This window comes from Myxocyprinus asiaticus, chromosome 14 (assembly GCF_019703515.2).
Source record: "Myxocyprinus asiaticus isolate MX2 ecotype Aquarium Trade chromosome 14, UBuf_Myxa_2, whole genome shotgun sequence".
Lineage (NCBI taxonomy): Eukaryota > Metazoa > Chordata > Actinopteri > Cypriniformes > Catostomidae > Myxocyprinus > Myxocyprinus asiaticus.
The window spans coordinates 16159216-16184159 of NC_059357.1; the positions used below are offsets into that span (position 1 = coordinate 16159216).

Below are 24944 nucleotides of genomic sequence, written 5' to 3' on the forward strand. Positions count from 1 at the left end.
ATTGAAAACACATTAATCACTTCACTTTCTGTGAAGAACTGACTTTCTGTAAAGCTGCTCTGAAACAACTTGTATTGTGAAAACCACTATTCAAATAAAAATTAAATGACTTAACTTAGTTTATGATGGCTTTGCATAGGGACCCTGTGAATGGAAATGCAGCTTGCTTTGTGACCAAATATGTCACTCTCACTCCCCCAAAGCCCCTCCCTCCAGGAGCCCACCGCTAAATCAGGTGCTAATTCAGCAGATACCGAGCACATTCATATTCAGCACACACGCACGCTAAGCACGACTTATGAGATTGATCACCATCAAACCAGACTCCCCTCGCATCAGGAACGTCCTGCGGCGACAGGGCCCGAGCAATGTTTGAGCATGTGGGACCGGCTGACCTGAGGAGAATCAGAACATGCAGTAACAAGACAAATGTGCCATTCCGATCACCTGGTGCACAGCGGCATTTGGCTAATGAGAGCATGTTATATCCAATAAAGGAGGTACAGTTTATTGCCGCATTAACAAAGGCCCCAAAACATGCACTCCACATGTAGGATTGCCTTAAAGAGATAGTTCACCCTAAAATGAAAATTCTGTCATCATTTACTCACCCTCATGTTGTTTGGTCGTCCATGGAACACAAAAGGAGATTTTTACGCAAAGGTCTAAGTCTAAGTCGCCATTCACTTTGATTGTATGGAAAAAAAGATGCAAAAAGGCTTGGGTATACTTCAGCAACAAACAGAATTGTAACTTTTTTTTTTTTTAATGGCACAACATAGAAACATTGGCTTAACCAATGGTGTGATTTTTGGGTGGGACTACCTGTTTGTCCAAACTAGAGTGGACAAGGGGGTGTTTGGGAAACCAGTTCGGGAAAACTGGTCATTACTTTATGCTAATCTGTTTTTGGTATTGATATTACACACTGCACCATTAATGCCTACATCTAGTTTTCAGTTTGTGCTTGGAAATTCTTTGCTTAGATGGTACAAAAACATTTATTCAAATACGTAATGCATCCCCAAATGTTTCACCTAAAAATGGACTCTTAAAACATCCAGAGCCAATTTAGCCATTTACAGAAAATCCAGCGTTTATCTGGGGCTTAATCCACTTCCCATTATTTATGCCAACATCTCCATTTCATCAAGAAATGGAACTTCCAGTTCCAGTTTCAGGTTGGAAGCACACACACACACAAAAAATCCAGCACTGAATATCCAAATAGCATGCAAACACTGAGGTTAGTGCTATGTTTAGGTAGATGTCTAAATGGACCAATAGGAGGTGAGAGGCCATCAGTGTCTCATATCTCTTTAATGAAAATAGCTTAAGTACAGACAATGTGTGCTGGAAGAGTTGTGACTGTGATATTAAAGAGAAGTCGCAAGTTACACAAAGTGCAGAACAAAATGGGAAGAGTCACGCCCCTATCTATTTGGCTCTCTTTAAGTCAACAGAAGCCAGGTACAGTGCACCACCATAACAACGAAACATCCATACAACAAAGGCTCACACTGCTTTTAGACAGAATGCATTCTGCCACTCATACAAATACGTCACACTCTCAAAAGCCTAACGATCAAGTCCACTTCGAATCTGGATAATATTTGGCAGATTTCCGCCCAACTGGAATGCCCATCATTCAAAATGTGTTGCACAAACCCCACCCCCTTGAGTGTTCATTTATTCAATATTTTGGCTAATATGATTAGGCTTTGAACTACCAATAAGAGTGTAGTATACATTGTAAATAAATTCAGTTAAATTTATGGTAAATACCAGCAGCTGTGGTTGCCAGAATTAAACTGTAAAAAATATGGTGACCATGTTTCAGGCTTTACGTGATGTAATTTTGATGCCTGTATATTTTATGGTTCACTACCATTTATATTATTAAATTATATAAACTTGATATACTAACCTTCTGGAACAATAAAAGTCTGCTTTTTACTTTAAAATGTATTGTTAATCACAGTAGTAACTACAAAAGAATGACTTCCTGTAAAGTTCATCAAGAGTGGCCCTTCCAGGAGAAATTATTTTTATTATATATGTTAAGACCTGTTAACCAATTAAAGTTTTTTTACTGTAGCATTTTTACATTCTTCTACTGTTATTTAACACATTGTAAGATTTTACAGTTCCATTCTGCAGAATTCTGCAGATTTTCCACCAATATCTGTTCAGAAAGTGCAGGGAAAAAAGTCTGCAGATTCCATCTGGGTCTGCTGACAATCTACTACATTACAAATAGCATGGAAGCCAATAAGAGCCAAATTGACAATTTACCTGAAGCACAACAAATTAGCTGTATGGAAATCCAACAAAAAATTATGTGATTAGAAAAAAAAAGACTCATTTTGGAGAGTAGCAGACTAAAAGCCCTATTGTAACCAGTGCATGTTGTGTTTTTTTGTGTGTACTGGTCTCTCCGCGAGGCTTCTTAACTTTTTTGGCAATTTCTGCTAGCAAACAGCATAACTATGCTGGTCTACCAGCTAGACCAGCAATAAACAGCATAAATCATCCTGGATCAGCACCAATTCATACTGTTCTAAGCTGGTCTTTTCAGCTGGGAGGGCTCTGTGTCCTGTCTGTGGGTCTCAGCAGGTCTCAGAGCCTTTAGAGAATTGAGATGTATCTTCTGAAACTCTCTCAACCTCTCCTCGCTGATTCCATGGCGACTCAGAAGCAAGGATTGAGATAAACAGCAGAAACAATTGCATGGCTACGGGTGCCCACTTTAATCCTCTGCCAATCCTGCTTGCCAGAATAAACAGCCCACCGAGGCCACAGAAACATCTGAGAGACACAAAGAGAGAGACTGAAGAGGAAAACAGATACGGATGAGCAGAGTGTGTTCAGAATAGCACCTCATCAACCCGGCACTGACAATAAGGTCACTGGTCGTAAGGTCACACCAAACTCAATTATTATACCAGCTTTGTTTGAAGGAATCGAGTGGTACAGTGAGCTTATGGCAGTAGAGCTGAATCTATGTTATTATCGTTACCCAAAACTAAAATAAACTACATTTTCACTCTAAAACTTCCTTAAATAAAATACAAATGACCACACATTAATTTTATTATTTGTTACACAGTATATTATAACATTTGAAACATTTACAACATGTCTTTATTTAACATGAAAAGGCCACTAGATGGTAACAACACTAGACGGCCATGAAAAAGTTTACGGCGTTAAGTATATTTAAATAAATTAACTTTTGCAGGCCTAAAATATTAAACCTAAGGCTACATCCGAACGAATTAGTTTTCATTTGAAAACGAAATTTGTACTTTCCATACATCATAATTTTCAAAAGTATGCGGCAATGATGAGCGTTTTCGAAAATGCTCCATTTTTCTAGTGTGGATGAGAGGCGTAGACGTATCAAAATGAATACGCATTCAAATGAAAATGTATTAGTTTGGTCATGGCCTAAAATAAAAATACTGAATAATAAAAAGAACACCGAAACTAGAAAATACTGAAAAAACTTCAATACCGGGGGTTCAATTCAAGTTGAGCTCAGTCAACAGCATTTGTGGCATAATGCTGATTGCCACAAAAATTAATTTCAACTTATTCCCCCATTTCTTTAAAAACAAAGCAAAAATCAGGGTCACAGTGAAGCACTTACAATGGAAGTGAATGGGGCAAATTTTTGGTGGGTTTAAAGGCAGAAATGTGAAGCTTATAATTTTAAAAAAGCAATTACATTAATTCTTCTGTTTAAACTCATGTATTATTTGAGCTGTAAAGTTGTTTATATCATCATTTTAGGGTTTGTTGACATTACATCGTCATCGAACTTTACACTGAAAAGGTTAGTAAGCGATTTTATCACACTAAAATCTTGTTAATGCACATAATGTTTACGTCTGGTGGCTATCCTTTTGAAATAGTGAGTATTTTAACATTTACAGATTGGCCCCATTCACTTCCATTGTAAGTGCCTCACTGTAACACAGATTTTTGCTTTTTTTCAAGGAAAAAGAGGGACAAGTCAAATAACTTTTGTGGCAATCAATATTATGCCAATAATGTTGTCGAATGAGTTTGTATTGAACCCGGAATATTCCTTTAAACTAAGAGTCAGAGTAAAAAAAGTATCAAAACTAAACTAAATTGAAAGGACAAATATAAATAAATCACACACACACACACAAAAAAACTAAATTAAAAGTTCAATGCTATAATAAACCTGGCTAGATCTAAACAGGATGACTGCTCTAAAGGGAGCATTTAAGAGCAGACGAAACCAAGAGACTGACACACTTCACACCACCAAGGCAGTTTGACTATTTCTGTAACTGCTGATCTCCTGGGATTTTCACACACAACAGTCTCTAGAATTTACTCAGAATGGTACCAAAAACAAAAAACCAGTGAGGGGCAGTTCTGCAGATGGAAACATGTTGTTAATGAGAAAGATCAACAGAGAATGACCAGACTGGTTCAAACTGACAAAGTCTACGGTAACTCAGATAACCGCTTTGTACAATTGTGGTGAGAAGAATAGCATCTCAGAATGCTATTCTGAGATGCAGGTTGGTGCTGTTTTGGTGGCACGAGGGGGACCTACACAATATTAGGCAGGTGGTTTTAATGTTATTGTTTGTTGATGTATTGTTTATGCACTGGAAGCTCCTGTCACCAAGACAAATTCCTTGTATGTGTAAGCACACCTGGCAATAAAGCTGATTCTAATGTTGTGGCTAATCAGTGTATATATATATATATATATATATATATATATATATATATATATTCTTTAGAAGGTCTTATTATGCTGTCACACAAAAAACTCCCTGCACATTTATTTTTTAAAGAAAACCTAAAAAGAATGATACAAGAACGTTAGGGTTTGCTTCCCAAAACGAACCAAATGGGAATCATGCAAGAACGTTAGGAAAACGTTCCGTGTTTATTAGGAGAGTTTAGTGGGCAGCGATCAGTCAGACCAGATGCTACAAAGTATCCAACACAGCTGCATCTTATGCACCGTGAGAGCGTTACATTTCACCCGCGTGATGTACTGAGAGCAAACGAGGTCTACATTTCAATACAACCAGCCTCCGTTTGTAATCACAAAACCACCGGGGAAGATAAACACCCCGAAACACTGGGTTTGGGGATCAGGCATCCTTCCCTAATGAGAACGGGCCCGTTATGACGGACTCAAACGCCTCTGTACCGTGCGGAATGAATGGGGCGCTATGAACGGGAATCGTGGGGGGAAAATTACGCCTTACCGGTTGTTGATTGTGTCGAATAGATGCTTTGCCCAGCGGCGGCTGGTGATGTCTCCTCTGGAAGCCACTCTTCGGGTTCTCGCTGTATTCTTTGTTGATGCCGATTCGGTCCCTCTTCTCTCTGCCGTTGTCTTTGCGCTCTTCCCCCATGTCCAGACTGCTGAAGTTCCAGACGATGAGCGTTTGGACCAGCAGCACTGTCAGCGCGGCTATTAACGCGGACCGCGATCGGCGAGCCAACTTACGAGCGCACAGATTGCCGAACATCTTCACCCTGAAGCGGCGAGGTGCCACTGCCGTCAGCCGACAGTCTGCTTTGTGGATCAGCGTCGCGAGAGGAGCGTAGAGAGTGAGAGAGGGGGTGGTTGGCAAGGGCTCCGCTGGAGGAGAGAGAGAGAGAGAGAGAGAGCTGTTAAAATACAGTCCTGTGCCTCCGTGTGGTGACGCCTGTGAACTGAATATTGGCCTTTAAAAAAAAAAAAAAAAAAAAAAAAAAATATATATATATATATATATATATATATATATATATATATATATATATATATATATATATTAAAGGGGGGCAGACCTCGATTACTTAAGAATAAATACTTGCGACAATTTTTTATATGTAAATCTACATTAACCCTTAAATGTATGGGAGTTAAACTTGATTACATACTTGGGTCTTTAAAGACAAAATGCCCAGATAGTGTCAAATTTTCAAAACATTTTCAAGACAATAAAAAATAATGGAATAGAAAATATTCTGATATACTTTGATGTTTTATTTTTCATATATCAAAGAGATTATGCAACAAATCTAGAATAGGATTAATTACTTCCATGCTGAAATTTCATGAGACGCAACTGGCTGTCAAACACATATTGAGCTACACATTAGCTACACATAAGTATTTTCTCAGGCACTTTTTGAGTCTAAATAGATGCACAACTTACATAATTTCAGTAGTACACCCAAATGACAATAGTCATATCATGTGCTGTACTTGCTATAGTTTACTGCAATATTGTTTCTTCATCAAATAACAATGTCAAATGTAAATCACATCAATCACTGACACATCAGCGCCACCTTGAGTAACAAATAGTATGTATAATATGTATGCGTAAACGCATATGGAATGCTGATAAGTAACCGTTGTTACACTGAAAACCAACGTAATATAGTATTTATTTGTATGAATATAGTACTTTGTCTTGTTATAAACAAATAAATATGTATCCTGTGATAGTAAACTTGTACTGATATGAAATCAATACACCAAAAAAGCACACCAAAAAAAAAAAAAAGACACTATTACATATCTAAGGTCCTTAATGACCCTATACACTTTTGGTAATCAAGCAGTTATAAATTATGATTTTTTTTCCCATTTATATTTATTCAATTTATTTTAAATTATTATTATTATTATTTTGTTAAACGATTCAGAAGATAAAGGTTGAAGAGAACTAAAGAGGTGTGCTTCAAACAATGGATGAGGTACAGGGGGTAGAATGAGGTCCCAGGTCACTAAAGACCCAAGGTATGTATTAAAGGGTTAAATTACCCAGCTTGAACAAAAATACCAATAAACAAAAAACACCATAAAACACCATAAAGCCACCATAAAAGGACTCAACATGATACAACTATATTCCAAATTTTCTGAAGCCATACGATAGCTTTGTTTACGAAACAGACCAACATTTTCATTTTTGGGTGAACTATTCCTTTAAGACAGTATATTTTAGATATACTATGTGCAACAGTATGAGTGCCATTAGGAGTATATAGCCTCGGGGGTGAGGGTAGCCTACATCATCTTTCAACCAGCCTTTATTATTGTTCACCCGATCAATGGCTGCTAATTGATAGTGTTAACCTGTCAGATTTAGAAAAAGAGAAATAACCCTGGGGAACTATCAAGATTCCCTCTACAATGGACAGAGGTGAAGCATAGCCTACAGTTTTTCAAACAAGACTGAGACCATCTCTCATCCTGCATAGCAAGGCACAGACTTGTGTGCCAAGGAGACTCGGTTTTCATGGGAATACCAATCTGTGTCTTTTTCTTTCCTCCAGTAGTTCTGGAGACAAAGAAGAAAGAAAGAGATGTCAGAATGTGATTTTGCTTACACATATCAGAGCTATGTGAGCACTGCTGTTTGTTCACAGCATTCTTGACATCATTAAAGTTGAATCAGCTACTGCGATGCAACTGCTCTATAATTCACAGCACTCTCATTGAAACGGAGATCATAAGGCTTTGATAAATTCGAAAAGAGAGAAAAAAAAGCACAGGGCACAGTCACACTCCATTCCGCTCTCAGAACGGCTGTAGAAACCAGCAGAAACTCCCTCAGGCAACATACGCTGAGGTGTGCCGTTACAGGGAAATTTGCATGTTGACATTAATTGTCACTATGTGCATGTGTGGGTCATTAGATCTAACAGGAAGGGAAGGGAGTAAGAAGACAGGGGACATGTGCCCTTGGGCAGATGTTCTCTGCATATGTCTCTACTATGAGGAGAACTTCTCGCAGTTTTTCCCTCTTCAGCACCCTCTGCTCCAGGGTTTACGGCACTTGCATCAGTAGGGTACAAAATAGGGCCTGAAACTCTTAAAAAAATGAAGGATTTTTTTTTTCTCCACAAATGGTTAGTGACAGCAGGTGCTTAACCTTCAGAAAGCTTCATCAACATGCAGTAGGTCAAACTAAATGTTAAATAAGCTGTTATATTCATTTTATATGAGGTTAGTTTTTTCCAACCCGATACAGTATATATTATATATATATATATGTTATGGGACCATTAGAGGGTGCTAGGTTTATTATGTGTCTTTTATTTTGAAGTCCTGCCCTTGTTTCCTGTTTCCCTTGTTGATTGTCTCCCAGGTGTGTCATGTCAATTAGCCTTGTTAGTCTCTGGCTCTGGCTCAACGGAAATGTCTAAAAAAAAAAAAATTTTTTTTGCCCATAAATATGATGTTCAAATGCAAGGAATGTAATTCCCAAGTTGAAGTACCTCAGTAGATGGGTGCAGAGTATATACTATGTATAATTATATTAATATATAATTAAAATAAAGTATTAGACTAAAAGTACACCTGTAAAATCTATTTTCTTTTCTCTTTACATCATTATAACTCTCCTAAAATGTACCTCATACGTTCCCTTCTAAAGGGACTTTGTTAACGTCTCACTCAAAGCACTCATGCTTGTTAAAGAGTGGTGTGTAGTCATAGCAACCATGTTCTGTTTCCGTTTGTCCTACGAAGGCTGTCTCGTTTAAACAAGGCTTGTTTAAAGGAGGACACTCGGTATACTGCAGCCTTCAAAGGACGCGTCCTACCTAGCATGCAGCCTTCAAAACGAGACACAGTGGATGTGTCTCATTTGGAATGCTGCGTCCTCCGGAGGTTGCATTTGACGGCTGTATATGTCATCGAGGCTGTCTCATTTCAGAAAAGCGAGTAGTACACTTTGAACGCAGCCTTCAAATGCGACCTTCTTTCTCAGGAATTCGGAGGATGCGTGAGGTGTATCCTTCGTGGGCACTCACAACCCACAATTCTTTGCTTCAATGGTAGGGTGACCATATTCTGGTTTTCCAAAAAGAGGACACCTTATTTTTTTTCTCCAGGGGAAAGGGAATTGGGGATGAATAATAGGGTTCAAAACATTGTTACTATGAATGCAAACTTTAATACAGTGAAAAAGACACTCTATTAGCATAACATACATTTCCAACATTCTTTTGAATGTCCATGTACTAAAATAAAATATTTGATGCCATGAGTGTACCTTCATTTACTATTACTATTATTTTGAATGGCCTTGGAAAATGAAGCAATGTGATAACAATTTTACCTGGTCGAAAAAGTAGTCTGTTAATTTACCTGATGAACATTCACCTTTTGCTGACCCTTTATGCTTCACAGAGCTAATGTGTGCTTCTAAATCACTTGCTCCTTTATTAGCAACTGACACATAAGTGCCAGCTTTACATGTCATACATTCTGCTTCCCACGGGTCTCGACCTGGACGAAAGCATGGGAATTTTTTGTGCAAATCTTCTGTAAATTTGCACTTTCATTTGGGCATTGTTTCCACTCAACTGTCATTTGCTGCTACTGTCAAGCAACTGTTTGATGCCGAACACAACAACGCTTTGCGCGTTCGCGGAGAGATTGACAGGCAGGAATTTGGCCAATAGTTCCTGCAAGCCTCTTATAATCGACCAATTGGTGTGCGAGAAGGCGGGACTTACAAAGAGGGGTTAAAGCAATGCAAATATGCACGGACACACAATGAAGTATTAGATCAGATGCACATCATAATGCAACTAAAGCCAAATCCCGGACATTGTCGCAAATTTAGAAATCCCGGCTGGACGCTTTTTTAAGGTCCGAAAAAGAGGACATGTCTGGGATAAAGAGGACATATAGGTCACCCTATTCAATGGAAATGTAAAAAAAAAATATATTACGCCAATTTGCCCGTAAATATGATGTTCATATGCAAGTAATGTTAATTCCCAAGTTGAAGTACCTCAGTAGATGGGTGCAGAGTATATAATATGTGTAATTATATTAATATATAATTAAAATAAAGTATTAGACTAAAAGTACACCTGTAAAATCTATTTTCTTTTCTCTTTACATCATTATAACTCTCCTAAAATGTACCTCATACATTCCCTTCTAAAGAGACACGCGCTTGAGTGGCGTGCTGTCATAGCAAACATGTTACATTCCGTTTCCATTTGTCCTATGAAGGCCGTCTCATTTAAACAAGGCTTGTTTAAAGGAGGACACTCGGTATACTGCAGCCTTCAATGGATGCATCCTACCTAGCACGCAGCCTTCGAAACGAGACACAGCCAGTGTGTATATATAAAGCCCTCCTGTTATCAGTGTTTGTAGGGCTGTTTGATTCCAGAAATTTGGGAATCGATTCCGATTCCTGGTTTTGGAATCGATGGAAAAAAATAAATAAAAATGGGAGGTAAAGTATAATCTAATAATGAAGTGCTCACTACAAAGTGTTCTTTGCATTATTTATAATAGCATGAACAACATTTACTATTAATAGTTCCATTCCAAAATTAAATCAGGGCCTTTATACACATACCAAAGCATGATGCTTCAGTCCCATTAAATACATTTGAGGGAAGTTTGAGTAGATGCGGCTGTATAACTACTGCAAATAATTTTAAAAGCACCATTTTACCTACATTGAAATGGTCTGTAACCACTCATGAGTTCTTGTTTAGAAAGAGGTTTAAATTATAATGTACAGTAATTGTCCACCACCTTTTGTACACTGAATAAAATGTCCAAACAATACACTTCAGTTTCATTTAACAATCCAGGTTGTTTTGGTTTATTTCATATAATATATATAAAAAATAATGTACAGAATATATATATACACACTGGCGGCCAAAAGTTTGGAATAATGTACAGATTTTGCTCTTATGGAAAGAAATTGGTACTTTTTTCACCAAAGTGGCATTCAATTGATCACAATGTATAGTCAGGACATTATTAACGTGAAAAATTACTATTACAATTTGAAAAAAATTTTTTTTTTCAGAACTTCTTAAACTACTTAAAAGAGTTCTCGTCAAAAAATCCTTTGCAGATCCTTGGCATTCTAGCTGTCAGTTTGTCCAGATACTCTGGTGACATTTCACCCCACGCTTCCTGTAGCACTTGCCATAGATGTGGCTGTCTTGTCGGGTACTTCTCATGCACATTACAGTCTAGCTGATCCCACAAAAGCTCAGTGGGTTAAGATCCATAACACTCTTTTCCAATTATCTGTAAACTCTAACCTTTTCTTTTTTGTTTATCTGTTTCAAATGTGGCATTTTCTTTGCAATTCTTCCCATAAGGCCTGCACCCCTGAGTCTTCTCTTTACTGTTGTACATGAAACTGGTGTTGAGCGGGTAGAATTCAATGAAGCTGTCAGCTGAGGACATGTGAGGTGTCTATTTCTCAAACTAGAGACTCTGATGTACTTATCCTCTTGTTTAGTTGTACATCTGGCCTTCCACATCTCTTTCTGTCCTTGGTAGAGCCAATTGTCCTTTGTCTTTGAAGACTGTAGTGTACACCTTTGTATGCAATTTCAAGTATTGTATAGCCTTCATTCCTCAAATCAATGATTGCCTGATGAGTTTCTAGAGAAAGCTGTTTCTTTTTTGCCATTTTTGACCTAATATTGACCTTAAGACATGCCAGTCTATTGCATACTGTAGCAACTCAAAAACAAGCACAAAGACAATGTTAAGCTTCATTTAACGAGCCAAATAGCTTTCAACTGTGTTTGATATAATGACAAGTGAATTTCTAGTACCAAATTAGCAATTTAGCATGATTACTCAAGGATAAGGTGTTGGAGTGATGGCTGCTGGAAATGGGGCCTGTCTAGATTTGATCAAAAATTACTTTTTTCAAATAGTGATGGTGCTGTTTTTTTTTGTGTTTTTTTTCACATCAGTAATGTCCTGACTATACGTTGTGATCAGTTGAATGCCACTTTGGTGAATTAAAATACCAATTTCCTTCCAAAACAGCAATATCTGTCCATTATTCCAAACCTTTGACCGCCAGTGTATATACATTTTTAAAACACTGTAAACATGTGGAGAACGACTAGAAAAGATTCTCGCTTTTATATGTGCAGCACACTGATCATTTAAACTTTATCATACAGATTTATTGATGTGAACTGGGACGCTAACTGAACTCTGCCATCTCCTTGGTGTAGACTTGTGTTGTAATATTGGGGAAGTTGTTATTATATGCCAATTTACAGTCACAAATTTGGCATGTTAATAAGTTTAATCCAAAGTAAAATACTGGCAGACTATACTGGAAAGCAGATGTGTTGAAGGGCTTGTGTGATTGCTTCATACAGATGAACAAACCGAGCGGATTTACAGATGCTAACAGACTACAAAAAACTCAAGATGCAGTCATTTATAAGACTTTTGTAAATTGTTTTAGTGCTGTTAGGGTTCTGAAATGTGTAGTATTTCAGTGGTTGAGGAAATAAACACAGTCTGAAAATATCAACCAGTTTCCCCTAAAGGAATCGACTCCGATTCCACCGTTTCGAGTCGATTCTCGATTCCCAACACCTCGGAATCGAGGAGTCGATTATTTTTGGAATCGATTCCCAGCCCTACATTTCATTTTACTTTTGCTGTTAGACGCAAATGTGGTTTCACATTATTTCCAAACACGCACATAATTATAGATTGTTTCTATGGGCGCGTGTCTATCAGAATACAGTCCAGTTTGTCTTGCAACAAATGTACATGTATTTCTTCCCTAAAGCGAATTATGAGATGAGGAAAAATAAAAGTAGACCACAATAGTACCAAATGCAGGGCAGTATAAAAGATAGAAAATTAGATAAAATGGTTTATGGTGTTTTATGGTTTAAAGTGTGTTTGTCTATGGTTATAAAACACAGTACTACTCACAGAAGAGTATTGAAATCCTTTGTGAACAATTATTTAAAATAAAATAAGCGGGATATCTAAACAAAGGAAATCTAATCATATGGGGATGGTAACTTTCAAATATGAGGCGAGAGATGGGACTTCCATTTCGAAGCCTTTGATTGGCTCACTTTCTGGACTGTTAAACATGGAGCTGTCTAATGAAATCATTTAATGGGTTTGGCCAATGAAGATAAACAATCAGAGGGCGAACATCATATGCCCAGAGAATTAGCATAGAGAAGGGAATAAATACTTCTATGTGCTGGTTAAGAATCGTTAATCTGAGTTTGTTCTAAAGATTGTCTGAAACAGCCAAATTCGCACAGAGGAAGGGATCCAAGAAGGCCGTCACAAAGATCGCCGGAAAAGGAGGAAAGAAGCACAAGAGGACCAGGATGGAGAGTTATGCTATCTATGTGTATAAAGTCTGAAACAGGTTCATCCTGACACCGGGGGCTGTTTGAAATTTATTCAATTCTTTTTCGATTCCAAAAAACAAAAAGGGAGGCAAAGTTAAATCTTATAATAAATAGCTCACCATACAAAGTAGGGCTGAAACGATTAGTCGGCGTTATCAACAACATCGACAATAAAAAATTGTCAACAGAAATTTTCGTTGTTGAATAGTCATTTGATCTCATTTAACGTAACATGAGATCACATTAAACTCTAATGATGGCGCGCATTACATCTAAAATGCAGTTATATTTAATGCGTTATAGCTTTATTAAAGTTCAAATAATATGGAAGCAGATCATGTAAATAACTACAAACTCCAAAACTGTCATTTGTCTGTGCAGTCAGCGTCTCTTCTATGAGTTGCGTGAAGTGTCCCGATCTAAGGGGGAGAGATTGAAACTGCACCCGGCTGAGGCACACTCTGGCATGGGGATGCTCATCCCTCGAGCGCGCACGCTTAATGCAGCTAGATTGTAACGTGATGGCTCGCGACTTATTGAATCATAAAATATGTTACTGTGCATTTCTTATTGTGAAGAAAATATGCAATATGCAGCTTTATTAATAAGAGAGAGTTTGTTTTTTTTGTGAGCTAAAGATGGATTGAAGTGAACAAAAAGGTGAGAGAGGGTAGTCTTCGCCCCATTATACACTGCAACAAAATACGTTTTTGATTTGTGTTTGTTTTGGCTTGTTTTACAATATAAATATCTAAAACTCCTTTAAAACAACATACATTTTCTTTAGCAGCTATACTGCAGAATATTTTATTTTTTTTTATCTGAGAATGTGGAATATAATATTAAAAATACAAATATTTTAAAATATCTTAATATTCTTTAAAAAAAGATGCATTCACCTGAGAAATAGTATATAACACATTTAGACTTGCTTCTAAAGAATAGATCTTGAATATAAGTGTATTTTGTCTTTACTGCACTTGCAGAAGTATAAACAAGTGAAAAAATACACTCATATACATAAGTAAATGTATCTTGTTTTAAGGATTTTTAGACAATTTTAAATGGAAAACAAGACAAAAACACTTAATACAAAGTATTTTTTCCCCTTTAGTTCAATCATTGTCATTCTTAGATCTTTTTAAAAGATGATTTTGTCATCTTTATTGTTAGTAAGCACGTTTAATACAACCTTTTAAGTCAGGCACAAGCTGAATAATCGTTAGCTAATGATTAATCGTTGCAATAATCACTGAATAGTCGAATAATCCTTCTAATAATCGTTAGATTAATCGATTATCAAAATAATAGTTAGTTGCAGCCCTACAACAAAGCATTCTTTGCACTGCTTATAATAGCATGAATGACATTTACTATTAATAGCTCCATTCTAAGATTAAATCAGGGCCTATATGCACATACCAAAGCACCATGCTTCAATCCCATGAGATAAATTTGAGAAAAGTTTGGGTAGATGCGCCTGTATTTCAAAGAACTACCGAAAATAGTCTTAAAAGCACCATTTAACCCAGACCTGGGCAACTTACAGCCCGCTCATTTATCCTAAAAGTGTTTTTTGATTGGATATTTCAGTTATCTTGCACTGGGACCTAATGCGCCTCCACAAGCGTTGCTCAGGGTTGCCAGATAAGAGATGCAACACCCCCAATTTGAGATTTACACTTGCGCAAATTGGAAATATTCCGCCTAATGTTGTACTTATTGTGTGCAATCTGGCAACCATGCACGCGAGTGCGCTCTTTCTAGCACTCGCATTCCCCTTTGAACAAACTTTGTGATCTCTAGTGCAATATTCTGCTCAAGAAAAAGTGTTATACAGCCACTCCGTGTCCATTCTTGAGGCTGCTTGTGATGTTTGATGCTACTAAGTTTGCAGGTAAACCTTCTCAGTGATGAAATTCCCCACGCACCTGTATGTTAATCTAACTCTTGCAGTAATCATTTATCTAAATCATGCAGCCCAGGGCCGGAGTGGCAATAGGGAAGATCGGGAGAATTCCCGCTGGGCTGGTCAAAAATTGGGCCGGTTAGGTCCGCATGTTGATTGACAAACTTTCATCATATGTCGCATAACAATTGCCAACATTCCGTAACATCCGGTATTTAAAGGATCAGAATTGCGTTCCGTATTATAGCGGACGCAGTCTGTATTTTATCATCTCACACCCAAACAAATGAGAGAGTAGCCTGTGAGAGACGAAACTGATGTGGCGCCGCTTCACTTGACAGCGCGGGAAGGATCACGGAAGATCCATCGAGAACAGATAGACTACTAATAACTGTATGGATGAACGTGCTTAAGGTACAAGATCATCACAAGTTTAATACTGACTGCAGTCTCACAATCTAAATTAATTAATCTCTGAAATCCTCTTCCCTAGCAGTGCAGAATGATAATAGCAAAATTATTTTTTGTCACAAAATAACGAAACAAACTGAACAAAGTGCCTTCAATGTTGTATCATGCGACAAAACTCTCTTAAAGAGACAGTAACCATTTTGCCTTTGTCCTGAACATTTACATTCCAAGTAAAAGAAAAGTACAACTGTGTTATTTTTAGTCTTTTATTTCACTCTTATCATTGTAAAATGGCACGTTTTTGAATGGCATGTAAAAATTTAAAAACAATCACTCAAACTTAATTGTTTCACTGGATCTGTTGCTATTTTAATTATCTAAAATACAAAGCACTGACCATTTAAAGTGTGAGCATGTACATCTTGAAAGAGTTATAAACATTTACAGTTCTATAGTGTTATTATGTGCCTAGATAGTCTTCAAATAAACTTAGTTTACCCAAAAATGAAATTTCTCTCATCATTTACTCACCCTCATGCCATCCCAGATGTGTATGACTTTCTGTCTTCTGCTGAACACAAATGAAGCTTTTTAGAAGAATTTCTCAGTTCTGTTGGTCCTTTCAATGCAAGTGAATGGTGATCAGAACTCAGAAGGTACAAAAATCACATAAATGCAGCATAAAAGTAATCCATACAATTCCAGTGGTTTAATCTATGTCTTCTGAAGCGATATGATAGGTGTGGGTGAGAAACAGATCAATATTTAAGTTTTTTTTTTTTTTACTATAAATTCTCCTCCCTGCCCAGTAGGGGGCGATATGCTTATGTAAATCACCAAAAACAGAAGAAGAACTCTTAAGAGAGAAGAGTGCTTATGAAAGTGAAAGTGGAGATTTATAGTACAAAATGACTTAATTATTGATCTGTTTCTCACTGCTTCTCATTTACTTGCATTGAATAGACCAACAGTTCTTCTAAACATCTTCATTCATGTTATGCAAAAGAAAGTCATACACAACTGGGATGGCATGAGGGTGAGGAAATTATCAAGTATCCCTTTAACATTCACTTATTTTTACAACACATACAATTATGTCTTATGACAAAGTGAAAATCTTAGTGAATGCCGTATGTGGTATAATGACATGGAGAGCTTAAATAATTTTCAAGTAATTACATATATTGCATATTTTTGCTGTGATCTTGTTTTATTGTTATCATCTTCACCTCCAACCCCCCTTATGGGTGTGGGTTGACTTGGAAATGACATCCCGGGCTGAATATGAATCCCACTCCAGCCCTGATGCAGCCTGTTTTATTTAGTTGTGTGCCGAATGGAAATTCAAACCATTGACAAGACCTGCATCATGACCCTTTTAGCGTGTAAACGAGAATAAAATAAATAAACTCGCCCGCTTTGAAACTATATATTATTTTTATTTATTTATTTATTTTTTTTATTAAAACAGACCCCTGGTGTAGAGAGTGTTAAATTGAATAATAAATTAGCAGGGAAGTAGAGATGGTAAAATAAAAATGTATAATAAGCTCAGCCTTTATTCAGTTTTTTTAATGCCGGATAGAAAAGTATCTACCTTTGTAGAGCAATACAATACTTTAGGCAATTGCAGAATAGTCCCATTAGTCACATATACACTTCAGAAAATTGAGTACACAACTATTTCTGGGCTTAAAAGATACAAAAACCAAATCAATGCGGAACATTGTATCTCAAAAGGAGTACAATGTGGCCCCTTACAGTCACAAATTTACAGTCACAAATTTGGCACGTTGATTAAAAGTTGAATCCAAAGTTAAATACCGATAGACCACTGTATACAGGTCTGGAAAGCAGATATGTTGAAGGGCTTGTGTGATTACTTCATACAGATTCTCAGTCAGTTAAATTGATGATCTTTAAGATGCAGTCATTTTATAATCATTTTGTAAACTGTATTAGTGCTGCTAGGCTTCTAAAATGTGTAATAGTTCAGTGGTTGAGGAAATAAACAGTCTGAAAATATCAACCGGTTTCCCCGGAAGGAATCAACTCCAGCTTGGGAGTCGATTCCAACGTTTTGAGTTGATTCTCAATTCCCAATGCCTCGGAATCTATTCTTTTTGGAATCGATTCCCACCCCAAGTGTCTTGGTCAGTTTTTATCCTTTGTAGGCTGTGGTGTATGGTTTCTGGTGGTTCTCGATTTCGTGAATCCTAAAATCTCTGCATCTCCAGATGGCCAGCATTACAGTTTGGGGCCCAATGTTGGTTTTTGGTTATGTCTAAATAAGCTGTTTATTTTATATTCATTTTATGAGTTTTGCCATTTTTGTAACACTGTTAACAAAACATGTCTAAAGAATTTAAAATCCTGATTTTGGTGATTTTGAAATTTTCCAGAAATGAAAATTAAAGCAAAAGCAATATTTTTTATAAAATGTATACATTTCATTTAATAAATAAATAATGCCAGAATAGGTAACAGGGTTTTGAACCTCAAGGGTGCTTTCAAACTAGCACTTTTGGTGCGCACCCAGGTCCAAATGACGTCAAAGTTCGGTTTGTTTGGATGATGTGAACGCTGTTTTCCAAACTCGGGTGCGCACCCGGGAACTGCACCTGGGTCTGCTTGAAAAGGTGTTCTGGGGTACGGTTCATGTAAACTCTGGTACAGTTCGCTGCTGATATGAACGTAATTGTACCAAATTGTGGAAGTGAACCGCTTGTGATGACATACAGTATAATTTGCAACTTTGCATTGGCGCAACTGCTCATTTTCAAGTAGGCATGCGGTTGCTCGCGGCAGACAAACGCTATTCTTCAAATCACTGCACATTCAATGCATCTGCGGGAAACAAATCCTACTGTCATTCTGTGCATGTAAAGTTTTGGTAGTAAATACAAAGAGAAAAACTTGAATACTTCACTAAAGCTAATGTCTTCTTGAGTTGTTACCTAGTTACAGTGGTTCGGACCCAAATATGTGAACAGAAAGCAGCGGGGGAGGGGAGAGGAAATGAACTCCAGCTTGGTCCAAGCAATCGAACCAAATGTGAAAACACCACAAAAGACTCACTAAGGGCTAGCTAGTATAGGGAAAATTTTTGTTTTTAGTTATATTGATGAACATATATATATATATATATATATATATACATAAACGAAAAAAAGTGTTTGTTTGATATTTTTACTTTGTTTTATATCTTGTGTAACATGGTTAAATGGTTGAGCTGAACAAATGCAGGTAACACTACATGTGTGTAAAAATTTCTTCTTGCCATGCTGTAGAAAGATTCCAAATTATGTTACATCCTGGGTGTAAGGAATATTACATTTTTGTTATGGGGGACAATCCTGTGGTTATTACTGTATGGAGGTGAGAAGTCAAGACCAAAATTACAATTTAATGGAGGTGGTGGATACAGACATTTGGTGTGCCACTTTCTGTGCAAGTTAATTTTACGTTAGAAAATAGTTTACTACGTAACTGTCTAATAGCTCTCACAACAAAAACATGGGATTTGTGCCTCTAATGCTTTTAATAAAGAAGTCACAGGACACCAAAATGTACTATATTCGTGGAAAATACTGCATGCTTTTATTGGAAAACTGCCTTTCTCTCTTTCCTTCTCTGTGTCTGCTATGGTGAAGGTGACAACAAGTCCTCTGCATTGACATACTGATCAATTGAGTTTGGTGCTGGATTGCAAAGCACATCAGTTTCAGTTTCACCAGCGGTTATTAAAGCATCTCCATCATTCACTTGTACAGTGCCATGGAGTGTGTGGACTCTGAGGGGCTGCAGTATGTGCACAGCTCACCCACCTCCACAGCCCTCCACTCTATTCACTCTCATAAGACAGTGGAAAGCATTCAAACTGCTCATGCTTACAAGAGCACCACTGTGAATAAATCCACAGATCAGTGACTCTCTTTACTGAAAAGGACATCAATAGTAATGCATACAAAATCAATAATTGCATTTTATTTTTACTGTTATCATCAGAAAATGAACACAAAGAACGAAAGATTTGAGCGCTCAGTGGCACTCGAGCGGTGAGTTTGAGTGCGGCTAGATAGGTAAAATCTCAGAGCAAGCGCTATGGGAATGTTCCTTGACTATTTTTTTTTTTCATCTGTCGATCGCTCTAACTGTTCCCTTTTCTTTTTCTACCCAAAGGAAATGTTATTGTTCAGAGGTTGTTCTTTCATAGCTCCGGAGACTTAACCCTCCTGTTATGTTCAGTGTGAAAAACAAACCTATGTCAACATTCATGTTTGTAATCAAAAGGGAGGTGTGCTGTGCTCTACCAGTTCTTTTTTTAACCTAAACAGTTAGGAATTTTCTCACAAATCAAAACGATTAAAGGGATAGTTCACCAAAAATGAAAATTCTGACATTATTTTCTCACCCTCATATTGTTCCAAACCCATATGACTTAATTTCTTTCGTGGAACACAAAATGAGATGTCAGGCAGTTTGTTAGGCTCAGTCACCATTCACTTTCATCGCATCTTTTTCCGTAAAATGAAAGTGAATGGAGACGGATGCTAACAGTCTGCCTAACATCATGTATAGTTTTTATATAGGTATCTCTCCCTCAGATCAAGTACTGTATGAGTTCATGAATCCTCAAATCCTCCCATGATGGCTTACCCTCAGCTGACTCATGCACAGTTGTAATTCCATCCATCAGATCCAACACTGAGCCACATCATACCAAGCTAAGACGAATGACGCATCATCAAGTTGAACCTCTGACTACAGAATGCACAGTCCCAGGGGACAGAAACTGTGACACACTCAGCACAGTCAACCATGAATCATGTGAGTAAATCACACTCAAGTGTTCCCAGGCACACTGTTTAGTCGGACTGGCACAGAGTTAAATTGCTGTATTGCACAGCAGTTCAAAGGCACAGACGTGAGGGGAAAATAAAGAGTCTCTTTGGAAAAGGTCCATCATAGGCTGTGTGCATATGCTAGCCGATTAAAGGCCTTTTTACACTTAGTGACTTCGTGAGTTTGATCAACCGGATTGCTATTCGATTGGGTTTGCACATTCCATTTACACTTGGCCACATAAATGTGTTTCAGCAAAATGGATATAAATATAATCTATTATTTTTATGCTAATATATGCAAATATAATAGATAATGCCTCCGGACGATGCTCATATAAACTAAAAACAAGAAACTAAAACTGCTTAAATTTCGATTTTGGATAGCAACTGATCCATCTTGAATGCATCTAGGACAGCATTTAAACTAAGTCTTTTCATGATCTAATAGCTATCCAATCATAAAAATATTGTGTAGTGGATTCCCTATGATATCTGCAGTAAGCTACGGTCAGCATTCCCTCTCGCCTGTTGTTTTTGTGTTCAAAGCACCAAAATATAGATGGTGTCATAATTCAGTTCTGGCTTTCCTCTCAGGCATCCTCGGAAGGCCTGATTTATGACATTGTTTATTGTAAGTGGGAGATTGAAGTCAGAGAGCAGTTCCCATCATGACCCTGCCACTGACCTTGACTTCAGTCACCCTGGGCTCTCATCTGTCAGCGCACATGCATCCACACACATCTGTTAGAATCCAGGCTAATGATACCAATCCTGTGTTCATAGACAGGACTCTTCCAACCTCTATTTTTATCCCAATATATTGATCCACTGAATAATTTATCATTGTTAATTTTCCCTGACAAATTGTTTCCTCTCTTTCTCACATTTCCTGTGACATTAGACTGACTCAGCCTGAGTTCATTCTGTTTTTGTTTGTGCTCGCTCTGACATTGTGGGCTATGAGGTGGTAGCTGCTTTCGGCACCTGGGAGAGATCCTTTTGTATTAAATTGCATACACAGCATGCATCAATATCAGAGGGACTGAGTTGCACTGGCGGAGGTCAGACTCAGTCTTTCAGATGTGTCTACCTGTCACTCAGTTCCTGCGTCAAACTATGTGTACTTCCCTACTTCACAGTATGCAAAAAGCAGTATGTCAAATGAGTAGGAATATTCATGATACATATTAGTTCCAGTTATTTTGCGAACTGTGTTTGTCAGTTATGGTTTTGTTTTAGTTTAGTCTATGAAAATAATTTATTTTTTAATTTTATTTATATTTCTGTTAACACAGGTGTTTAATTGGCATGACAGGAGATGACTTTTTGTTTAATATTCTTTAAATATACTATGCCCAATCCAGCCAAGATACTGTAGGCCTACATAGTGTACAGCTAGATTGACATACAGTATGGTAAAAAAATAAATAAATAAAAATAACTTAGAAAAACATATATAATTGGGGATATGCTCATGTCTTCAAACTCTAATTAAAGTTGTAAAATATAAAAAAAAAAAAAAAAAAAAAAAGCTCTGACTTGTCCATTGTGACGTCATGTAAAAGGTACCATAATGGCAGCGGCCTCAAAAGTTAAGAGTAGTTAGGTAGCTCTATACATATTTCTGTTTGATTTGCCATTGTATTATACCCAGTGTTACCCGATGCTCTTTATTTGTTCTTAAACATTTTGTTAGAGGACATATAGGTGTTGTGCATTCTGAGATGCTATTCTGCTCACTACAATTGTACAGAGTGGTTATCTGAGTTACCATAGCCTTTCTGTCAGCTCCAACCAGTCTGGTCATTCTCCGTTGACCTCTCTCATCAACAATGCGTTTCCATCCACAGAACAGCTGAGTAAACTCTAGAGAATGATGTGTGTGTAAATCCCAGGAGATCAGCAGTTACAGAAATACTCAAACCAGCCCATCTGGAACCATCAGTCATGCCAAGGTCGAAACCATTCAGATCAATTTTTTTTCCCCATTCTGATGGTTGATGTGAACATTAACTGAAGCTCCTGACCCGAATCTGCTTGATTATATGGACTGCACTTTTGCCACATGATTTGCTGATTAGATAATCGCATGAATAATTAGGTGTACGGGTGTTCCTAATAAAGTGCTCAATAAGTGTATTTTTTTACAGCATTTATTAGTCCTTGATAATGCTAGTTAATAAAAATACAATTGTTCAATGTTAATTCATGTAAGTTCATAATGCATTAACTAATGTCAACAAATACAACTTTTGATTTTAAAAATGTAAATTGACAGTCTCAGACGTGGAGGCAACTGAGATTCATCCTCTGCCAACCGGACTGAGGTGAGTCATTACGCCACCACGAGGACTTAGAGAGCATTGGGAATTGGGCATTCCAAATTGGGGAGAAAAGGGGAGAAAAAAAAAACAAAAACAAAACAAAGAGTACCCAGATGATATACTTCTTCAGCCAGAACAACCGAGTATGCAATATTGGACATTTCATGCACTCCACGGTCGCAGTTTGCCCTACATAGCGACAGGGGCGGAGTTACACGATGCTGACCTGGCATACCAACTGCCATTAATGGTGAATGTGGCAACAAGCAAAACTTCTGTGAAGACAGCACCTTACAAATGTGAGTTGAATGCTTTACCATCACCCCACACTGTGTGAATATACATTATTTGTGATACATGATAAGTGTTGGACTGAATTTGGCAAACTCACTAAACACTGCATGTTTGAAACTTCACTTCCCTCAGCTGAAAAACAGCATATACTTCCGTGTTGTAAAATAACATTAGTATTCCATTTGGGATGATACTACACTTTCAAAAATTCATACACCAGAATACAGTATAGTGTATAGTGTAAATGCACAGAGTACAGTATAGTATGTCATTGGGACACTAGTAATTCCGACACAATATGAATGCAACATTAATCAGTATGACATCAATGCGTCAGTGAAAACTATAACCATCATACAAATCATTTTTAGGCCAGGGTTTCCACCAGGATTCAACACTAAAGTTGATACCTATAGTAAATTGTTGTTAGTACATCATAGGTTAAAGCACATGTGGTTAAAAGGACAATGCCAACATGGCGGATGTAATATGTCCAGGAATGTATTTATACTACACACCTGCATACCTTCAAAACGTACTTTATGAATGGTTAAAAAGTAAGGTTACTTATAGTTTAAGTCTAATGTTTACTTGATCTTGTTTACTTCCTACTAAAGCCCAAAGTTTACTTCGCTGAGTAAACTTTGCTGGGTGTCTGTGTACAGGACGCGTGATGCAAATTCCGTCATCCGCAGAGTGCTTGAATACTGAATGCATGCGGGCCGATTTTTCTAACCCACATAATCGTAAAACGCACATCCACATTCACCTGGAATTATTTGTCGTGTGTCAAAACCAATGTATACTATTGTATTAAGTGCCTCAAACAAAACTCTAAATATCCATTTTATTGAAAGAAACTTTAAAAAACCAAGTGAACATTTAATCTTTAAAGGCACAAATGTGGTCTCAACCCAGTACATGTTGACCACATTTGTTTTCAGGTGGACTAATACAAAAACCTGTCTGACCTTACTCTAGGAAGTTGTGTGAAGTCAGCCAATTAGATTAGAGTCTAAGAACGTAGAACGTGCTTTATCAACAGTCGAGAAGCAAGTTCTCCATTGATTTTCACTACTGTAGATTTTGGACGTGTGTCTTTCACCTATTAGTTCTCCTTCCAATGTGTTGTATGGGCACAGAGCCACCTGTGCCGCCTCCTGGATGATTGACCTTGCACAGCTGTCACAGCTCCTCAGGGCCATACCCCTCCCTCTCCACAGGGGCTCCCTCCCCTCATCCAGTCATGAAAAGGCCATCCATTTCCCAAGATGCACCTGCAGCACCACGGCTGCTGTGTGCCCTGCCCGGAACCTTGTTAGAGCAATAAAAATAGTAGCATGAAAATGAATGGATGGTGAAAAGGGAGAGCCCTACCCTGCCAGCCAAGATATTCTCATAGGAACAGCACAGTTCAGCAAAGCAGGGTAGACCAATTAAACAAGCGTCAGCTGCTTTCACTGATTAGCATTTACACCTCACACTGAGCTGGAGAGAGAGAGAGAGAGAGAAAGATGATTTCATATGGAACATTTTTCATATGAATCTGTGTTTTAAGCTCATAGGCTAATTTATTGAGCCAGTTAAGCAAAGCAGCTGAGGATAAATAGATGGACGGAGAGTGTGTATTATGTGGCAATGTTATGGCTTGTTGCACAAAGTTTAATCACGGTTGGACGTCCCTGCTTCCATTCATCTGTGGGATTACACCTCTGACAGGGAAACGATGCTTCACATACTGATAAGATTTTGCTTTTGTTTTGCCCTGTCGTTTCCATGGCTCTGTTATGTTGACTGCACTCTGCCGTCTAATTCTCCCCAGGCAGAGGCCATTAGATTTCCTATCTAAGCGTGAGTATTTGGGCTACACAGATCGATGGTCTTGGTAAATGCCAGTTGAGGATGTGTGTTGGGTCCATTTAGAGACTAGTCAATTGCAATGTGTGCAGGATTTAGGGGCAA

General features: G+C 37.7%; 1 protein-coding gene and 1 long non-coding RNA gene across 3 annotated transcripts in view; one reads left to right on the top strand and one right to left on the bottom strand.

The window, feature by feature from the left end:
• Positions 1-5637, bottom strand: part of LOC127451100 (xylosyltransferase 1-like) — a 108208-nt gene extending 102571 nt beyond the window's left edge. The window contains exon 1 of the mRNA XM_051715527.1: positions 5268-5637. Within this exon, the coding sequence (XP_051571487.1) occupies positions 5268-5534 (267 nt within the window). The 5' untranslated portion in view covers positions 5535-5637. The remainder of the gene's footprint in view (positions 1-5267) is intronic.
• A 9717-nt stretch (positions 5638-15354) lies between these two features.
• The window catches only part of LOC127451110 (uncharacterized), an 81217-nt gene continuing 71627 nt past the window's right edge, over positions 15355-24944 (top strand). For both annotated transcript variants that reach the window (XR_007899060.1, XR_007899059.1), the window contains exons 1-2: positions 15355-15520; positions 20217-20347. This is a non-coding gene — a long non-coding RNA (uncharacterized LOC127451110). The remainder of the gene's footprint in view (positions 15521-20216; positions 20348-24944) is intronic.